Raw genomic sequence first — 22902 nt, 5'->3', positions numbered from 1 at the left:
CGGAACAGGCTTTCATCTTGAGCTCCTATCAGGCCCAGTCAGGTCTCTCATCAGGCCCAGTCAGGTCACTCATCAGGCCCAGTCAAGTCTTCCATCAGGCCCAGTCAGGTCACTCATCAGGCCCAGTCAGTTCTCTCATCAGGCCCAGTCAGGTCTCCCATCAGGCCCAGTCAGGTCTCTCATCAGGCCCAGTCAGGTCACTCATCAGGCCCAGTCAGGTCTCCCATCAGGCCCAGTCAGGTCTCCCATCAGGCCCAGTCAGGTCACTCATCAGGCCCAGTCAGGTCTCCCATCAGGCCCAGTCAGGTCTTCCATCAGGCCCAGTCAGGTCTCCCATCAGGCCCAGTCAGGTCTCCCATCAGGCCCAGTCAGGTCACTCATCAGGCCCAGTCAGGTCTCCCATCAGGCCCAGTCAGGTCTCCCATCAGGCCCAGTCAAGTCTTCCATCAAGCCCAGTCAGGTCTCCCATCAGGCCCAGTCAGGTCTCCCATCAGGCCCAGTCAGGTCTCCCATCAGGCCCAGTCAGGTCTCCCATCAGGCCCAGTCAGGTCTCCCATCAGGCCCAGTCAGGTCTCCCATCAGGCCCAGTCAAGTCTTCCATCAGGCCCAGTCAGGTCTCCCATCAGGCCCAGTCAGGTCTCCCATCAGGCCCAGTCAAGTCTTCCATCAGGCCCAGTCAGGTCACTCATCAGGCCCAGTCAGGTCTCCCATCAGGCCCAGTCAAGTCTCCCATCAGGCCCAGTCAGGTCTCCCATCAGGCCCAGTCAGGTCTCCCATCAGGCCCAGTCAAGTCTCCCATCAGGCCCAGTCAGGTCTCCCATCAGGCCCAGTCAGGTCTCCCATCAGGCCCAGTCAGGTCTCCCATCAGGCCCAGTCAAGTCTTCCATCAGGCCCAGTCAGGTCTCCCATCAGGCCCAGTCAAGTCTCCCATCAGGCCCAGTCAGGTCTCCCATCAGGCCCAGTCAAGTCTTCCATCAGGCCCAGTCAGGTCACTCATCAGGCCCAGTCAGGTCTCCCATCAGGCCCAGTCAAGTCTTCCATCAGGCCCAGTAAGGTCTGTTTGGTGGGTCGGCGGTTCAGGCTGGATCGTGTTGACAGCAGCCTGTCATTGCTCAGGCGGTGTATTTTAGTTACAGTAAAATGTGATCTGAATAAGAAATAATAAACTCACTGTGACCCTAGCTAGGAACTTTGAGGGCATTGTTTTCGACGCTGTTTGAAATGTTTGACTCCACTAAAGTTTTCCAGAACAACATACAGTTGTTGTTGAGCTTGTCTTTGGCTGTGCATTAATATACCTTTTCAGACGTTCAAATCATCAATACCACGTTATCTACTTTCCTCTCTCACCTCACTCAGTCATTTAAACACTTTGATATAACTATGAAGTAAAACACCTTTTTTTAAGCTAGTGCTCAAAAGGAGGGTCATGAAGGTGCCAGAATGTAGAACACTCACTCTCAATCAGAGCAAAATTAAGCAATAAGGCCAGAGGGGTGTGGTATATGGTCAATATACGATGGCTTAGGGCTGTTCTTAAGCACGACTCAACGCAGAGTGCCTGGATACAGCCCTTAGCTGGGGTATATTGGCCATATATCACAAACCTCTGAGGTGCCTTATTGCTATTATAAACTGGTTAGCAACATAATTAGAGCTGTAAAAATAAATATTTTGTCATACCAGTGGTATACGTTCTGATTTATCACGGCTGTCAGCCAATCAGCATTCAGGGCTCAAACCACCCAGTTTATAATACATAATAGATAGCCCCTGTGAATAAGTGATGATGGAGAGCCAAGAGAAAATTACTTGCTGCTAAGGGACACACAAGCTATTTCCCTTTCCCGAGCACCAAAACGTAGGCTAGCCTTCCACCACGATAAACTAAAACGGAAAGGTATATGGTGCAAGGCTGGAGATGTATCATGTTAACTAGCGTCATGGTCACATATGGTATATTGTGTGGCCCCACTTTATTTGTTTCATATTTTAAATAGTTTAGATGCTAAAGCAATAGGCTGTCACATTCCTGACCTGTTTTCCATTGTTTTTGTATGTGTTTAGTTGGTCAGGGCGTGAGTTGGGGTGGGCATTCTATGTTATATGTTTCTATGTTGGGTTAAATGTGTTGCCTGATATGGTTCTCAATTAGAGGCAGGTGTTTGACGTTTCCTCTGATTGAGAACCATATTAAGGTAGGCTGTTCTCACTGTTTGTTTGTGGGTGATTGTCTTCCGTGTTTGTGTTTGTCACCACACGGGACTGTTTCGTTTGTTTAGTCTGTTCCTGTTCGTGCGTTCTTCGTGTTATGTAAGTTCTCATGTTCAGGTCTGTTTAACGTCGTTTGTTGTTTTGTAGTTTGTTCAAGTGTATTTTCGTCTTCATTATTATTATTAAAATCATCATGTCTACATACCTCGCTGCGTGTTGGTCCGATCCATGCTCCTCCTCGTCTGAGGAGGAGAACGACGTCGACAGCCGTTACATAGGCACGCATGTGTGCATATACATCACCTTGCTTTTATGCGTATAAACCAGTTGTACAAACAAGGATCCATGCAAGACGTTAGGCATATGTCGGCATAAAATCTCAGACTTAGCCCATATGAGGAAAAAAACATTTCACTGTATTTAACGTCACGTAAAATGTATTTCAAATACATGTAGGTACATTTGCATCTTTGCTCAAATGCATGTAACGCCTGACAATATTCCAGGCTATGACATCTAGTCTACATGGTGGCCAAAGTGGTTCCTAATTTGGCTTCTTAAATGACGTAATAACCAAGGCAGAAAAATGTTTGGGCCACCGAGCCAAAACTTTGGCAGTGATATCATTTTCATGTGATGCTGAGTAAAAAACATACCTTTTGTTTTCACCTTATTTTAACATTCTGTCATAAAGAGCACATGTTCAACTTCATCAAAAACACGTTTTCCCATCTCAAGAGGTATAGAAAAGACTATAGCAGGTGCCTGTGTTCAGCTTAATTAAATAATGAAACAAATCTAGCGCCAGAGATCGGCCACTAGGCTGTTTTTATTACTATTTTATTTCTTATTGTTTTAAACAACAACTATACATTGTACACTGCTCCACAATATCACAATATGTCCAAGTGTAGGACTAGGTCTTGTGTTTCCAATGAGCGGTATTAATACGGCTCTACAGTGGATGGTAATCAGTGTTATGGTGCGTTTGTAACCAAGTGGGAAGTGGGAATTTCCCACATCTGGAAAAAAATCCACTTGAACCGCCCTCCAACTAGTAATTACTTGTTAAATCAGCCATTAATCTCCTTGTGACAGAGGGAATGGAAGCTTGTTGTGTGCAACAGGGAGGAGCAATTGAAAGCAAGATTCACAAAAAAGATGTGACTGTTAAAACATTTCTAGCCTGTCTATCTGTTGGTAATAGGGCTGATGTGCTATCCTTGGCCCGTTCAGTTATTCACCATAAAACACTAGACAACCGTAGAACGGGCTCACTTGCTTTTACACTATGCTTAGACTATAAGATGATCAATGTTTCTTTTGAAATAAATATTTAAAAAGGAAAGTTTCACCATATTAAAACAAAGGTTCAGTTCACGTAAAAGGGTTGACGTTAAAATTAGGGCCAGACGTAAATTAATCTCTAATCACATGAAATAAATCATCTTCAGAATTAACTTTGTGAAAGCAACAAAATAACTAGTTCCTTACAATGATGGTGTAAACCTTCAGTCTGAATTCAAAATTGATTAAAAATACTTTTTTCTCACCCATCTACACACAATACCCCATAATGACAAAGGGAAAATATATTGTAAATTAAATACAGAAATATCTAATTTACATAAGTATTCCAACCACTGAGTCAATACTTTGTCGAAGCACCTTTGGCAGCGATTACGGCTGTCAGTCTTTCTGGGTAAGTCTCTAAGAGCTGGCCACACCTGGATTGTGCAACATTTGCCCACTATTCTTTAAAAAATGATTCAAGCTCTGTCGAATTGGTTGATAGACAAACATCATTGCTAGACAACCATTTTCAGTTCTTGCAATAGATTTGAAGTAGATTTAAGACAAACCTGTAACTCAACCACTCAGGAACATTCAGTGTCTTCTTGGTAAGCAACTCAAGTGTAGAGTTGGCCTTGTGTTTCAGGTTATTGTCCTGCTGAAAGTTGAATTCATCTCCCAGTGTCTGGTGGAAAGCAGACTGATCCAGGTTTTCCTCTAGGATTTGGTCTGTGTTTAGCTCCATTCCATTTCTGTTTTATCCTTAAAAACTCCCCAGTCCTTAACGATTACAAGCATATCCATAACATGATGCAGCTACCAATATGCTTGAAAAAATGGAGAGTGGTACTCAGTAATATGTTGTATGGGCTTTGACCAAACATAACCCTTTGTGTTCAGGACAACAAGTGAATTGTTTGCCACATTCTTTGCAGTATTACTTTTGTGCCTTGTTTCAAACAGGATGCATGAAAATGTGTATTCTGTACAGGCTTCCTTCTTTTCACTTTGTCAATTAGGTTAGTATTGTGGAGTAACTACAATGTTCTTGATCCATCCTCAATTTCCTCCCATCACGGCCATTAACCTCTGTAACTGTTTTAAAGTCACCATTAGCCTCATGGTAAAATCCCTCAGTGGTTAGGAAGGATGCCTGTATCTTTGTAGTGACTGGGTATATTGATACACCATCCAAAGTGTAATTAGTAACTGCACCATGCTCAAAGGGATATTCAATTTATTTTTACCCAATTTACCAATAGGTGCCCTTCTTTGTGAGAAATTGGAAAACCTCCCTGGTCTTTGTGGTTGAATCTATGTTTGAAATTCACTGCTCGACTGAGGGACCTTACAGATAATTGTGTGGGGTACAGAGATGAGGAAGTCATTCAAAAATCTTGTTAAAGACTATTATTGCACACAGAGTGGGTCCATGCAACTTATTATGTGACTTGTTCAGCACATTTTTACTCCTGAACTTACTGAGGCTCGCCATAACAAATGGGTTGAATACTTATTGACTCAAGACATTTCAGCTTTACATTTTTTTATAAAATCACTTTGACATTATGGGGTATTGTGTGTAGGCCAGTGATTTTGAATTCAGGCTGTAACACAACATAATTAGGAAAAAGTCAAGGGGTGTGAATACTTTCTGAAGGCACAGTATATGTGAAACTATATTCTAAAATACATGTATTTCAGAAAGTATTTTGAAATACATGAAATACATTTTCCGATGCATTTAACTGTATATAGTGTATATAGTATATAGTGTATAGTATATAGTATATAGTATATAGTGCACTGTATATAGTGATATACATTTTACATACATGTATATATACATTTGAAATACATTCAGCAATATATGTTGGAATGTATTTAAAATGTATTAACAAATAAATAAATGTAGTACATTATTTGGCCAATTTCAAATATTTAACATATCCCAAAAACTATGTTGAAATGTATTATTTTCCATATGGGAGAGGTTGAATTGTTGATTTGCCATATTGCAGATCATCTTGGTTGCATTACATACTGCATGGGAAACGTGAGGACAGCTCTGTTTGACTTCTATGCCTATAGCGTCTGGGTCGTAGCCTACAGAGCACCAATGCTATTTGCTTTGTCTTGGCCTACACATTTCTACTGCTATTACTCAAACAATGCTCCCTGCTGCCAATTAGACACAGCTGTCTTATCAAGCCATATTTCTCAGAGCACACTTTCAGTTTCACATTAATTGTTTACGTGCGAGGGAGGCAGGGCAGCAATTATTAGTCAGCTAAGAGCAGCTTCCAAAGCATGCACATTTTATTTAAAATGAGCTAATTAGCTGAACTTCACAGTGGAAACTAAACACCTGTCATCAAACACCAAAACCTCAATGTACTCTCTCTGTCTTTGTCCCAAATGGCACCCTATGACCACATGCAGTATAAATGTACTCTCACTTCCTCAAATGGCACCCTATGACCACATGCAGTATAAATGTACTCTCACTTCCTCACATGGCACCCTATGACCACATGCAGTATAAATGTACTCTCACTTCCTCACATGGCACCCTATGACCACATGCAGTATAAATGTACTCTCACTTCCTCACATGGCACCCTATGACCACATGCAGTATAAATGTACTCTCACTTCCTCACATGGCACCCTATGACCACATGCAGTATAAATGTACTCTCACTTCCTCACATGGCACCCTATGACCACATGCAGTATAAATGTACTCTCACTTCCTCAAATGGCACCCTATGACCACATGCAGTATAAATGTACTCTCACTTCCTCACATGGCACCCTATGACCACATGCAGTATAAATGTACTCTCACTTCCTCAAATGGCACCCTATGACCACATGCAGTATAAATGTACTCTCACTTCCTCACATGGCACCCTATGACCACATGCAGTATAAATGTACTCTCACTTCCTCACATGGCACCCTATGACCACATGCAGTATAAATGTACTCTCACTTCCTCAAATGGCACCCTATGACCACATGCAGTATAAATGTACTCTCACTTCCTCACATGGCACCCTATGACCACATGCAGTATAAATGTACTCTCACTTCCTCAAATGGCACCCTATGACCACATGCAGTATAAATGTACTCTCACTTCCTCACATGGCACCCTATGACCACATGCAGTATAAATGTACTCTCACTTCCTCACATGGCACCCTATGACCACATGCAGTATAAATGTACTCTCACTTCCTCACATGGCACCCTATGACCACATGCAGTATAAATGTACTCTCACTTCCTCAAATGGCACCCTATGACCACATGCAGTATAAATGTACTCTCACTTCCTCAAATGGCACCCTATGACCACATGCAGTATAAATGTACTCTCACTTCCTCACATGGCACCCTATGACCACATGCAGTATAAATGTACTCTCACTTCCTCAAATGGCACCCTATGACCACATGCAGTATAAATGTACTCTCACTTCCTCAAATGGCACCCTATGACCACATGCAGTATAAATGTACTCTCACTTCCTCACATGGCACCCTATGACCACATGCAGTATAAATGTACTCTCACTTCCTCAAATGGCACCCTATGACCACATGCAGTATAAATGTACTCTCACTTCCTCACATGGCACCCTATGACCACATGCAGTATAAATGTACTCTCACTTCCTCAAATGGCACCCTATGACCACATGCAGTATAAATGTACTCTCACTTCCTCACATGGCACCCTATGACCACATGCAGTATAAATGTACTCTCACTTCCTCACATGGCACCCTATGACCACATGCAGTATAAATGTACTCTCACTTCCTCACATGGCACCCTATGACCACATGCAGTATAAATGTACTCTCACTTCCTCACATGGCACCCTATGACCACATGCAGTATAAATGTACTCTCACTTCCTCACATGGCACCCTATGACCACATGCAGTATAAATGTACTCTCACTTCCTCAAATGGCACCCTATGACCACATGCAGTATAAATGTACTCTCACTTCCTCACATGGCACCCTATGACCACATGCAGTATAAATGTACTCTCACTTCCTCAAATGGCACCCTATGACCACATGCAGTATAAATGTACTCTCACTTCCTCACATGGCACCCTATGACCACATGCAGTATAAATGTACTCTCACTTCCTCACATGGCACCCTATGACCACATGCAGTATAAATGTACTCTCACTTCCTCAAATGGCACCCTATGACCACATGCAGTATAAATGTACTCTCACTTCCTCACATGGCACCCTATGACCACATGCAGTATAAATGTACTCTCACTTCCTCAAATGGCACCCTATGACCACATGCAGTATAAATGTACTCTCACTTCCTCACATGGCACCCTATGACCACATGCAGTATAAATGTACTCTCACTTCCTCACATGGCACCCTATGACCACATGCAGTATAAATGTACTCTCACTTCCTCACATGGCACCCTATGACCACATGCAGTATAAATGTACTCTCACTTCCTCAAATGGCACCCTATGACCACATGCAGTATAAATGTACTCTCACTTCCTCAAATGGCACCCTATGACCACATGCAGTATAAATGTACTCTCACTTCCTCACATGGCACCCTATGACCACATGCAGTATAAATGTACTCTCACTTCCTCAAATGGCACCCTATGACCACATGCAGTATAAATGTACTCTCACTTCCTCAAATGGCACCCTATGACCACATGCAGTATAAATGTACTCTCACTTCCTCACATGGCACCCTATGACCACATGCAGTATAAATGTACTCTCACTTCCTCACATGGCACCCTATGACCACATGCAGTATAAATGTACTCTCACTTCCTCACATGGCACCCTATGACCACATGCAGTATAAATGTACTCTCACTTCCTCAAATGGCACCCTATGACCACATGCAGTATAAATGTACTCTCACTTCCTCACATGGCACCCTATGACCACATGCAGTATAAATGTACTCTCACTTCCTCACATGGCACCCTATGACCACATGCAGTATAAATGTACTCTCACTTCCTCACATGGCACCCTATGACCACATGCAGTATAAATGTACTCTCACTTCCTCACATGGCACCCTATGACCACATGCAGTATAAATGTACTCTCACTTCCTCAAATGGCACCCTATGACCACATGCAGTATAAATGTACTCTCACTTCCTCACATGGCACCCTATGACCACATGCAGTATAAATGTACTCTCACTTCCTCACATGGCACCCTATGACCACATGCAGTATAAATGTACTCTCACTTCCTCAAATGGCACCCTATGACCACATGCAGTATAAATGTACTCTCACTTCCTCACATGGCACCCTATGACCACATGCAGTATAAATGTACTCTCACTTCCTCAAATGGCACCCTATGACCACATGCAGTATAAATGTACTCTCACTTCCTCAAATGGCACCCTATGACCACATGCAGTATAAATGTACTCTCACTTCCTCACATGGCACCCTATGACCACATGCAGTATAAATGTACTCTCACTTCCTCACATGGCACCCTATGACCACATGCAGTATAAATGTACTCTCACTTCCTCACATGGCACCCTATGACCACATGCAGTATAAATGTACTCTCACTTCCTCAAATGGCACCCTATGACCACATGCAGTATAAATGTACTCTCACTTCCTCACACGTAAACACACATGTATACTCTCTCACATGCATACATTCACCCATATATTCACACAGTCACTCACAAATGCATTACTTGGACAAAAGTTGTTTGGCGCGGTAGCCGAGAGAGTCTATTCTCTGCAAGTGATGATATTATGAGTGCAGATGCAGCGCTTACCTCCACAGCTCCCCACATGGGAGCACTAAAAGCAAATCCTGACCCTGTTGATCATTAATAATTCACAGGAAATCAGGGTTAAAATGAGTGCACCGTCGAGTGACACATCATTTATACACAGGCCGAAGCTGGTCTCCAACATCATAAAGTTTGTATAAGGCGCAGCCCTACGCCACCCAGCTCCTGTAACTGTCCACGTTTCAACATTAGATCCATAATGCTGTGAGTCATCCTCCATTTGGCTGCCGTCCACCGGCCGGCCCAACTAAATGGCAGGGTGAAAATTAAGAGTTTCATTCCAAAACGCTATAAATCCATTTTCAGAAATGTTCGTGAATTAGCTTTTATAGTTTTAAGAAGTTATGAGATTGTTGTGTTTTTTCACTATCTAGTCATGGCATGGGGTTGTTCAATGACAGACATGTATTTGTTTAAAATCACTATGTTTTTGTTTCAGAGAGACAAATAATCATGTTTTTTTTGCAAAATGCTATATACCTGCCTCACTCTCAGAGCAATAAGTAGCACTGCTAGGTTTTACACAGTCAAATGTAAGAAACACAAACGTTTTGAATAAATAATTAATTAAATACAGTAATATGAGATCTGTATGTAAAACCTTTACATTTGACATTTTAGTCATTTAGCAGATGTTCTTATTCAGAGAGACTTATAGTAAGTGCATTCATCTTGAGATAGCTAGGTGAGACAACCACATATCACAGTCAAATATACAAGATACAAACATTCCATTCCAGCGTTTCGCAAAAAAAAAAAGTTAAAGAAATAAATCTGAAAACAGTAATATTTTACACACACATGAAAGGAACCCATAAGAAATCATTTCTGATGAAAATAAACAAATGTGGAAAATTGGTGGAAATAGCGTTTTGGAAAAAAACTTCAAAACAGACCTGGCTCTCCCGCCAGCCGCCGTGGTGGGAATAGAGGCCCATCATTGCCTGGTCATGGCCATGATGGTCCACAGCCAGATAGAGACTCAAACAGCAGGACCACAGCCAGATAGAGACTCATACTGCAGGACCACAGCCAGATGGAGACTCATACAGCAGGACCACAGCCAGATAGAGACTCATACGGCAGGACCACAGCCAGATAGAGACTCATACAGCAGGACCACAGCCAGATAGAGACTCATACAGCAGGACCACAGCCAGATAGAGGCTCATACGGCAGGACCACAGCCAGATAGAGACTCATACAGCAGGACCACAGCCAGATGGAGACTCATACAGCAGGACCACAGCCAGATGGAGACTCATACAGCAGGACCACAGCCAGATAGAGACTCATACGGCAGGACCACAGCCAGATAGAGACTCATACAGCAGGACCACAGCCAGATAGAGACTCATACAGATGGACCTCAGCAAGATAGAGACTCATACAGATGGACCTCAGCCAGATAGAGACTCATACAGCAGGACCACAGCCAGATAGAGACTCATACGGCAGGACCACAGCCAGATAGAGACTCATACAGCAGGACCACAGCCAGATAGAGACTCATACGGCAGGATAACAGGCAGATAGAGACTCATACGGCAGGACCACAGCCAGATAGAGACTCATACTGCAGGACCACAGCCTGATAGAGACTCATACTGGAGGACCACAGCCAGATAGAGGCTCATACGGCAGGACCACAGCCAGATAGAGACTCATACAGATGGACCTCAGCCAGATAGAGACTCATACAGCAGGACCACAGCCAGATGGAGACTCATACAGCAGGACCACAGCCAGATAGAGACTCATACAGCAGGACCACAGCCAGATGGAGACTCATACAGCAGGACCACAGCCAGATAGAGACTCATACAGCAGGACCACAGCCAGATGGAGACTCATACAGCAGGACCACAGCCAGATAGAGACTCATACAGCAGGACCACAGCCAGATGGAGACTCATACAGCAGGGCCACAGCCAGATAGAGACTCATACGGCAGGACCACAGCCAGATAGAGACTCATACGGCAGGACCACAGCCAGATAGAGACTCATACAGATGGACCTCAGCCAGATAGAGACTCATACAGCAGGACCACAGCCACCCTATTATTCCACCACCACATCCCCCATTCATCTAGATGGAGATGGTAGCCCACACCAGGGCTGCATCTAAAAACTCTAAAGTGGTTACCTTCCTTGTCCCCTTTACGTCATCTGTACTGACCTAATTTAATAACCGAATTTAATTTTCCGAGAGAATCTCTTTTCCGAGAGAATCCAACATTTTGTTTTCAACAATGTGTTTTCATATTAAAGGAGATATTAAAAGTTTTAGGGGAGATTTGCATTTTATGGTGGTCTTATGGCCTTATTTTACCCTTGAAATGGGTGAGGCGTGCAGTAGGACGGGTCATTTCTCGTATCAATATAAGGTCTCGCCTTGGGATAGTATCTACTCAACAAACATAATAAATTAAGCTAGACTTTCCCCTTATATCTCTGAAATATTAGTAACTTTCTTTGGTATCACACGGATGTCACTTCACCCCTACCTACATGTACAAATGACCTCTAACCTGTACCGCCGCATATTGACTCGGTACTGGTACCCCCTGTATATAACATCCTTATTGTTATTTTATTGTGTTACTTTATATTATTTTTTACTTTAGTTTATTCTGTAAATATTTTCTTAACTCTTACTTGAACTGCACTGTTGGTTAAGGGCTTGTAAGTAAGCATTTCACGATTAAGTCTACACTTGTTGTATTCGGCGCATGTGACAAACAATGTTTGATTTGATTTGATGTACGTATCACATGTTTGTATCACATAACTGTTGTAGTGGTTTGGTATTTAAAGCCGTACCAAATGGATGAATTTGTTGTTGAGGTTTGATGAGCGAAGAGTGCTCACTACTTCAGGATTATACCTTCATCATGAATGAACATATCATTTACTGTCATTTCAATGGGTTAAACTATCCTCCAGTACACACATAAAATCCTGTGCAGCGTGAAAGTAAGAATGTGTTTACGTGAGGAAAACAATTATACTCACTAGCAGACAACTGGCCACTTTGAAAATCAAGTCATCAGCACATTCATGCAGTACAGTTATTCAGTAGTACCTGCTCATTCTAGCTGAAAGACACCCGAATCAGTTCATATTTTACATTAGTGACATATTCTTCTTAATCACCTCAATTAATATTCATTAACACAATTTTGATGTTAACAAAGTTTGAAAATTGACAGTGCGTTGTCTAGTTCAACTTTCTCCCTCAAATTCCTTCCACGCTTTCATTTAATATCCCTGTCATTTTTATGGGCCCATTATATTTTCGGGGAAAGCTTTCAAAAGGAATGCCTGTCTAACCATGCAAATGATTCAGGGAGAGTCCCGCATATCTGAAGCCTCCAGAGCATTTGCATTTTGTAAATGCTGTCAGATATTTTTTAAACTGGCCTGTATCCTCCGCAAGTTCCTTTAATATGATTTATACTTCCTGCTGTGCAAGAAAATACGCAGAAAAATGGATCGATGACACACTGTATACAACTTGCTTAGGCTGGGAAAGATGCAGCATGGATGAAAGGGTAAATACACACGTGAATAAATCAATATCAGTTTGGGTGTGAGCAAGGGGCTGAAACCATTGTGCTGGGTAAGTGTAAGGGCTGGTTCTCCAAGGTGAGACAAAAATGCTTCACTTGGCAAAGGCTAGTTAGAGGATAAAAACAATTACACCTCTCTAACACACACACACACACACACACACACACACACACACACACACACACACACACACACACACACACACACACACACACACACACACACACACACACACACACACACACACACACACACACACACACACACACACACACACACACACACACATGCTCTCTTTCTCTCCCTCTCTTTCTCTCTCTCAGCTCTCTCTTTCTCCCTCTCTCTCTTCTCTGTGGTGGCCCCCTGGCAGGCAGGCTTCCCCTGAGGACCAGGGTATGGGGAGGAGGGAAGGAAATGACAAAATCACACAGCACATCTAATAACGGGCGTGTGCTAATAACAGGCGAGTGCTGCAATGACTCTCTCTGGAACGTCAGGGATTAAGGAGAAAGGGGGAAATGCCTTGAATGTTTTGTTCTTGGGATGTGTCCGTCTGCCAGCAATCTAATTACTTCATTCAGCCAGTGGAGAGAGTGCATGCAGGAAAACAAATCAAGGAGAAAATGAACTGAGCAGAGAGGAGAAATAGGCACAAGAAATAACTTGAGAACCCTTTGGCTTTGGTTCTGGATAGAGTTACTGCTTAATGTAAATGAAGGACCTGAATATTTATATTGTGAGAATTGTTTACATCATATCTTAGAGCTGTTAATTGATGATGTGTCAACTGACAAGGAAAAGACACAAAGATAGTTTACAGCAGGTGGGTACATTCTCTGTTATTATGATTTTATTTGACATGGTGAGAAGTGTACTGTATGTTTATACAATATGCTACTGTGTAAGGATACTGCAATAAGGGTATTAAATTGAGCTCTGAGTCTGAATTCAGTTTAGTAAACACTCAGTATAGCCTTGATATGTACTAATACCGTTCTCTCGACTCTCACTCAACACTAATGCTGAAAAGGAACAGAGTACATCAACCAACTGTCAACCACCATGCTGCCGGCAGTACATCTTATGACACAGCTGCTTTCAAATATCAGGACGATACACAATGAACTTCCAACTTGCCCAATCCATCTGTCTCTAAAAGCACATACAGATCTCTATTATTTCTCACCCAAAAATGTGGATTAAGAGATTGGCCAAGTAAAATAGATGGCTCTTGGAATAACCTTGAATCTATTCAGTCCTCTCCTTAGTGCTATTGCCCCATTCATCAAAAGGGCACAGAGACAGACATATTTCAGCTCCACACATCCCCATGACAGATCCAGACCATAACTTCTCATTCCAATGTGATTTCCCTTCCCACGCTGCTTTTCTCCAGTGGCCAATCCCGAGACCAGACTGATTAACGCATCAAAAATAGACGTTCATTCATAATACTGTACGTGGAATTTCGAAGGGAAACTATGCGTTCTTGTTGAGATATAATGAAGTGACTCGCAGCACTTTTACTCCTCATAATGGCTAATCTAAAGATCATTAGTAATAGTAGACACTTGACTTGAGTTATTAGGGGTTCACAGCGAAGTTGTGAAACATATTGTTATTCTTAAATTATTTTTTTTCCCTTGACATGGTCAAATAACTCAAGCAAAGATTGGTAACGTTTTTTCTAATTTGGCACACAGAAACTAGAGACCATGCGTAACTTGGTCAAAAAGAATGGCACCAATTGGCCTATAGGAAATATCATTTCACCCATGGGGGCACGAGTTAATTTTTACTGCAGGAAATGCCTACCATGATTTTTTAATTACTACTTCATCTCTGTACCCCACACATACAATTATCTGTAAAGTCCCTCAGTCGAGCAGTGAATTTCAAACACAGATTCAACCACAAAGACCAGAGAGGTTTTTCAATGCCTCGCAAACAATGGCACCTATTGGTAAAAAAACAGTAATTGAAAAAAAAATGTAATTTAATATTGGTTTGAGCATATTAACTACACTTTGGATGTGTATCAATACACCCAGTCACTACAAAAATAAAGGCGTTCTTCCTAACTCAGATGCCTGAGAAGAAGGAAACCATTCAGGGATTTCATGATGAGGCCAATGGTGACTTTAAAATAGTTAGAGTTTAATGGCTGTGATAGGGAAAAACTGAAGATGGATCAACAGCATTGTAGTTACCCAGGAATAGTAACCTAATTGACAGAGTGAAAAGGAAGCCTGTACAGAATACAAATATTCAAAAACATGTATCCTGTTTGCAACAAGGCACAAAAATAATACTGCTAAAAAATGTGGCAAAGAAATTAACTTCATGTCCTGAAATCAAAGTGTTATGTTTGGGGAAAATCCAAAACAACACATTACTGAGTACTATTCTCTATATTTTCAAACATAGTGGTGGCTGCATCATGTTATGGGTATATTTGTAAACATTAAGGACTGGGGAGTTCTTCAAAATAAAAAATAAAAAAGAGAATGGAGAGGAACACAAGCAAAATCCTAGAGGAAAACATGGTTCAGTCTGCTTTCCACCAGACACTGCGAGATGAATTCACCTTTCAACAGGACAATAACCTAAAACACAAGACCAAATCTGCACTGGAGTTTCTTACCAAGAAGACAGGGAATGCTCCTGAGTGGAAGAACTGAAAATGGTTGTCTAGCAATGATCAACAACCAATTCGACAGAGCTTGAAGAATTTTGTAAAAAATTACGGGCAAATGTTGCACAATCCAGGTGTGGAAAGCTCTTAGAGACGTAACCAGAAAGACTCAGCCGTAATCGCTGCCAAAGGTGCTTCTACAAAGCATCGAATCAGGGGTGTGAACACTTACGTAAATGAGTTATTTCTGTATTTCACTTTCAATAAATTTGCAAACATTTCTAAAAACATGTTTTCACTTCACAGAAAAATATATATATTTAATTGATTTTGAATTCAGGCTGTAACACAACAACATGTGCAATAAGTCAAGGTGTATTAAACCTTTCTGAAGGCACTGTAGATGTCTTTCCTCATGCTGAACAAATTTGCCCGATAAGGTCCATCAGGAAAGAATTCCCTCTATCTTGGACATTTTGTAAAAACCTTTAAAAACCTCTTCTCATGAACCATAAGTCCAAATATGGTCCATGGTACAGTTAAAGTAGGAAGTTTACATACATTTAGGTTGGAGTCATTAAAACTCTTGTTAACCTCTTTGGGCTGCAGGGGCAGTATTGAGTAGCCTGGATAAAAGGTGCCCATTTCAAACGGCCTCGTACTCAATTCTTGCTTTTACAATATGCATATTATTATTAGTATTGGATAGAAAACACTCTCTAGTTTCTAAAACCGTTTGAATTATATCTGTGAGTAAAACAGAACTCATTTTGCAGCAAACTTCCTGACAGGAAGTGGAAAATCTGAAATCGATGCTCTGTTCTAGGGCCTGCCTATAAATGTCCTTGATATTTATTAGTATACATGCACTTCATACGTCTTCCACTAGATGTCGACAGGCAGTGAGAGAAGAAATGGAGTGTATAACATGATCTGAGGTCGAATAAAAGCTCTTGGCATGACGTGACCCCAATTTCCTGTTTTCTGGAACGCGCGAGAAGGGACCTGGTATTGCCTTCTGTAAAGCTGTCGTTATAGACGACTAATATCTCCGGCTTTGATTTTATTTGATACATGTGACAATATCATCGTAAAGTATGTTTTTTCAATATAGTTTTATTAGATTATTGAAATTTTTTCGGGACGTTAGGCGTGTTGCTTTGTCTGCGTATGTTCAGGAAGGAGAGCTTCGCGCCACTTTGCTAGCTTTCCGTGCTAATTGACTGGAGAAGAGGACATTCTAAATCCAAACAACGATTGTTCTGGACAAAGGACCCCTTGTACAACATTCTGATGGAAGATCATCAAAAGTAGGACCCATTTTATGATGTTATTTCATATATCTGTCGTACATGTGTACTAGTAGTTTGCGGCCAGGTTTTGGGCACGCTCTCGCCATAACGTAAACTGCATATCGTAATGAAGTTATTTTTAGAATTCTAACACGGCGATTGCATTAAGAACTAGTGTATCTATCATTTCCTATACAACATGTATTTTTTAGTAATGTTTATGAATAGTTATTTGGTCAGAATATGTGAGTGTCAGAAAAATATCCGGACGTTGTGGGAAAAAGATGCTACGTTAGCACAATGTATAACCACTGATTTCAGCTCTAAATATGCACATTTTCGAACAAAACATAAGTGTATGTATAACCTGATGTTATAGGACTGTCATCTGATGAAGCTTATCAAGGTTAGTCAAAAATTATATATCTTTTGCTGGTTTGTTACGATAGCTAACTTTTGCTGCTGGGGAATGGCTTGTGTTTCTGGCTATTGTGGTAAGCTAATATAATGCTATGTTGTGTTTTCGCTGTAAAACACTGAAGAAATCGGAAATATTGGCTGGAATCACAAGATGCCTGTCTTTCATTTGCTGTACACCATGTATTTTTCAGAAATGTTTTATGATGAGTATTTAGGTATTTGACGTTGGTGTCTGTAATTACTCTGGCTGCTTCGGTGCTATTTCTGACGGTAGCTGTGATGGTAGCTGCAATGTAAAACTGATTTATAGCTCAAATATGCAAATTTTTCGAACAAAACATAGATTTATTGAATAACATGTTATAAGACTGTCATCTGATGAAGTTGTTTCTTGGTTAGTTTGGTTGGTTCTTGGTTAGTTAGGTTGGTTTTGTGCATGCTACCTGTGCTGTGAAAAATGTCTGTCCTTTTTTGTATTTGGTGGTGAGCTAACATAAATATACGTGGTGTTTTCGCTGTAAAACATTTTAAAAATCGGACATGTTGGCTGGATTCACAAGATGTTTATCTTTCAAATGCTGTATTGGACTTGTTAATGTGTGAAAGTTAAATATTTCTAAAAAATATATTTTGAATTTCGCGCCCTGCACTTGAGCTGGCTGTTGTCATAAGTGTACCGACGTCGGGCTTGCAGCCAGAAGAAGTTAACAAACTATAGTTTTGGCAAGTCGGCTGGACATCTACGTTGTACATGATACAAGTCATTTTCCAACAATTGTTTAAAGACAGATTATTTAACTTATAATTCACTGTATCACAATTTCATTGGGTCAGAAGTTTACATACACTAAGTTGACTGTGCCTTTAAACAGCTTGGATAATTCCAGAAAATGATGTCATGGCTTTAGAAGCTTCTGATAGGCTAATTGACATCATTTGAGTCAATTGGAGGTGTACCTGTGGATGTATTTCAAGGCCTTCCTTCAAACTCAGTGCCTCTTTGCTTGACATCATGGGAAAATCAAAAGAAATCAGCCAAGACCTCAGAAAAAAAATTGTAGACCTCCACAAGTCCGGTTCATCCTTGGGAGCATTTTCCAAATGCCTGAAGGTACCACGTTCATCTGTACAAACAACAGTGGGCAAGTATACACACCATGGGACCACACAGCCATCATACTGCTCAGAAAGGAGATGCGTTCTGTCTTCTAGAGATGAACGTATTTTGGTGCGAAAAGTGCAAATCAATCCCAGAACAACAGCAAAGGACCTTGTGAAGATGCTGGAGGAAACAGGTACAAAAGTATCTATATCCTCAGTAAAACGAGTCCTATGTCGACATAACCTGAAAGGCCGCTCAGCAAGGAAGAAGCCATTGCTCCAAAACCGCCATAAAAAAGACAGACTACTGTTTGCAACTGCACATGGGGACAAAGATTGTACTTTTGGAGAAATGTCCTCTGGTCTGATGAAATAAAAATAGAACTGTTTGGCCATAATGACCATCATTATGTTTGGAGGAAAAAGGAGGATGCTTTGCAAGCCGAAGAACACCATCCCAACTGTGAAGCACGGGGGTGGCAGCATCATGTTGTGGGGTTGCTTGTGGGGTTGCTTTGCATCATGAGGGAGGAAAATTATGTGGATATATTGAAGCAACATCTCAAGACATCAGTCAGGAAGTTAAAGCTTGGTCGCAAATGGGTCTTCCAAATGGACAATGACCCCAAGCATACTTCCAAAGTTCTGGCAAAATGGCTTAAGGACAACAAAGTCAAGGTATTGGAGTGGCCATCACAAAGCCCTGACCTCAATCCCATAGAAAATGTGTGGGCAGAACTGAAAAAGCATGTGCAAGCAAGGAGGCCTACAAACCTGACTCAGTTACACCAGCTCTGTCAGGAGGAATGGGCCATAATTCACCCAACTTATTGTGGGAAGCTTGTGGAAGGCTATCCGAAACGTTTGACCCAAGTTAAACAATTTAAAGGCAATGCTACCAAATACTAATTGAGTGTATGTAAACTTCTGACCCACTGGGAATGTGATTAAAGAAACAAAAGTTGAAATAAATCATTCTCTCTACTATTATTCTGACATTTCAGATTCTTAAAATAAAGTGGTGATCCTAACTGACCTAGGACAAGGGATTTTTACAAGGATTAAATGTCAGGAATTGTGAAAAAACTGAGTTTAAATGTATTTGGCTAAGGTGTATGTAAATTTCTGACTTCAACTGTATGTATGCCCATGATACATCTCTTAAACTTAGTTTGAGAAAAGCTAAGGGATTGGTTAAGAGATGGATGCGTTATTGATAAAACAGGAAATCAGATTCGACATGTCCATTTACATCCTTTGCAAATCCACTTCACAATTGCCTATCAACTTGAAACGTGTCATTGCTATACTGCGGCTATTCCCAAACTGGGGGTACGCGCATTGCCGTCGAGGGTACGCCAAATAAAAATGTGATTCACATTTTCAAACAGTCCATTTAGATTTTCCAACTGGGCTATACATTTGGGTGACGTTTTTTTCCTTGCATGTCCTGCCTGAGTAGCCTCGTTTCACTGCCAAAAATTAAATTAAACCATCTAGTGTTCAGCGAAATAACAACACAATGTCAAATACAGGTAGCCTAGTCAAATAATTAACATCCAATCACATTAACCGTTACTCTCTCGCGGAAATTCCACTAACGGTCGTATGTAGCCAAACGTAGCTGCTGCTCACTCTGTTTGCTCGAAAATTGATAAATGGTTAAAAAAAAGTAAGGCTGCGTCCATAGAGACACATACCAAGTCTACTGGTAGCACTGCTATTACCAGCAGTACCACACCTGCACCTGTCGACGACACAAGTTGTTTTGCTTCCACAAGCATATCCAATGCTAGCATCAGTAATTCCACATTTGTTGCTAGCCCAGCTAGCATGGACACTGACAGTTGTGAATCTGATGCAGCCGAAGAGCTACTGCCCCCTTACCCGGGAAAGCACCGAACAACAGAGAGGGACGTTGGACCATCGAAGATGCACAAATATGATGAGAACTACATTGATTTGAGGTCCACGTATAATGGGAGTATTGCCTTTCCTCAGTCACAGTGTGTTATATGTACAAAAGTACTCTCTCACAACTCGATAAAACCTTCATTCTTGCGCAGACATTTAGAAACGAAACATACCAATTTGAAAAATAAGCCATGGGAGTTTTTTGAGTGAGAATTAAGACAACTTTCGAGTAGTAAGACATGTATAAAAGCAACAGCGTCTTAAACGGTGAGCTACCGAGCGGCTAGGACAGGCAAGCCCCATACTATTGTGGAGGACTTCATTCTTCCTGCTGCCGTGGATATGGCTGTGGCAATGCTGGGAGAAAAGGCGCAAAAAACTATACAGACAATGACTTCATCAAACAACACTTTCTCGACGCATCAGTGACATGGCAGGAGATGTTTTGAAACAATTACTGCTTTGCATACAAGCCAGTGAATTCTATGAGTTACAGCTGGATGAGTCAACAGACGTGGCGGACCTGGCATTTGTCCGTTACGTTTATGGGGGGGCAAACTTGATGATTGAGATGGAAGCGTGCGTGGCCATGCAGTCATGGGTGAACAAGGAGTACAGGAGGGGGCTGAGCACGCAACTTTGTGGGGCCCCAATGTTGAGGATCAGCGAAGTGGAGGTGTTGTTTCCTACCTTCACCACCTGGGGGCGGCCCGTCAGGAAGTCAAGGACCCAGTTGCACAGGGCGGGGTTCAGACCCAGGGCCTTGAGCTTAATGATGAGATTGGAGGGTACTATGGTGGGTACTATGATTGGAGGGTACTATAGTCAATGAACGGGATAGGGAAGTGTGCAGTGCGATGAAGATTGCATCGTCTGTGGATCTGTTGGGGCGTTAAGCAAATTGAATTGGGTCTAGGGTGTCAGGTAAGGTGGAGGTAATATGATCCTTGACTAGTCTTTCAAAGCACTTCATGATGACAGAAGTGAGTGCTACAAGGCGATAGTAATTTAGTTCAGTTACCTTTGCTTTCTTGGGTACAGGAACAATGGTGGCTATCTTGAAACATGTGGGGACAGCAGACGGGGATATGGAGAGATTGAATATGTCCGTTAACACACCAGCCAACTGGTCTGTGCATGCCCTGAGGACGCGGCTAGGGATGCAGTCTGGGCCAGCAGCCTTGCGAGGGTTAACACGCTTAAATGTCTTACTCACATCAGCCACAGAGAAGGAGAGCCCACAGTCCTTGGTAGTGGGCTGCGGCGGTGGCACAGTGTTATCCTCAAAGCGGACGAAGTAGGTGTTCAGCTTTTCTGGAAGCATGACGTCGGTGTTAGCGACGTGACTGATTTTCCTTTTGTAGTCCGTGATTGTCTGTAGACCCTGCCACATATGTCTCATGTCTGAGCTGTTGAATTGTGACTCCACTTTGTCTCTATACTGATGTTTTGCCTGTTTGATTGTCTTACGGAGGGAATAACTACACTGTTTGTATTCTGCCATATTCCCAGTCACCTTGCCATGGTAAAATGCGGTGGTTCACACTTTTATAGATTTAACCATGTTTTGAGGACATATAGTGTTTGTTTACATTTACTTTGTTTGCAAATATTGGAGTAAAACTAGCTTATATTTTGGGTTCTGATGGGGTATTTGTATTCATTTGTATTTGTGACTCACGACCTGGTCTTATGTAGCAACATTTTAATTCAGTTTTTTACATTGGATAAAAGTACTGACTCAGAGCTACAAAATGGTATATTATACACTGCATTTGAGGAAACAATGGGAAAGTAGTTCTGCTTTGAAAGTTGATCAACTTGTAAACTCACTTTTGAGAAAACCGTCTTTCAATGTTTTGGCACTACTATTGGAGAGCCCTTCTTTGTCCACACCCAATCAGCATTGTTCATACCCTCTTAAGCCTTAGCCCCACCCATCTCTTTAAGGGTTGATCCAACCATTCTGTACTAACTTGCCAGCTACTTCCAGACATCTAAGAGAAAGAGAACAGCTTACTGATTATTACTCGCCCTATCGCTCTGTGGTTTCGAGTTCAAAGCGCACACTGGACGCTCTGACCAATAAGTAGGGTTGTTCCAAAAGCTCTGACCTCACAACTACAGTCAAACACCCAAGCTAACTGGCTAACATTAGCTAGCTACTTCCAGACACATAATGAGAGAACACCCCACTCTGACCATTTTACTCGCCCTAGCAGAGCTGGTTAGGCTTTTTTCATGTTATCCAGAGCGTTGCTGACTGTAACTGTGCTGCTGGCAACAATTGAATTACGCTTTGTTGCCGACGTTTACTGACACAGGACATATTCAACGGGTGTTGAGCGTTCAAAAATGCATCAGTTATTCTGCACTCTGGCACACTAAGACGAGCGTATTTTGTTAAGAAATGTAGCTAGATAGCTAGCTAGGTAAACAATGAATCCCAACGCATGACGTAACGTTAGTTAGCGAGCCAGCCAGCCAGCTAACGTTAGCTAGCTAGCTAACAGTACACTTTAGCTTGGAATGAAAATACTTTGTCAAAATTAGAGTGGAGTCTTTTGTTAAGACATGT

The 22902-nt window shown here is 41.8% G+C and overlaps 1 protein-coding gene across 1 annotated transcript in view; it reads right to left on the bottom strand.

Moving 5' to 3' along the window:
* Positions 1-21648, bottom strand: part of LOC120056758 (follistatin-related protein 4-like) — a 141136-nt gene extending 119488 nt beyond the window's left edge. The window contains exon 1 of the mRNA XM_039004966.1: positions 21567-21648. Within this exon, the coding sequence (XP_038860894.1) occupies positions 21567-21648 (82 nt within the window). The remainder of the gene's footprint in view (positions 1-21566) is intronic.
* Positions 21649-22902: the final 1254 nt, after the last annotated feature.

The sequence above is a fragment of the Salvelinus namaycush genome, chromosome 12 (genome assembly GCF_016432855.1).
Source record: "Salvelinus namaycush isolate Seneca chromosome 12, SaNama_1.0, whole genome shotgun sequence".
NCBI lineage: Eukaryota > Metazoa > Chordata > Actinopteri > Salmoniformes > Salmonidae > Salvelinus > Salvelinus namaycush.
This window is presented reverse-complemented; position numbering and strand designations above follow the sequence as displayed.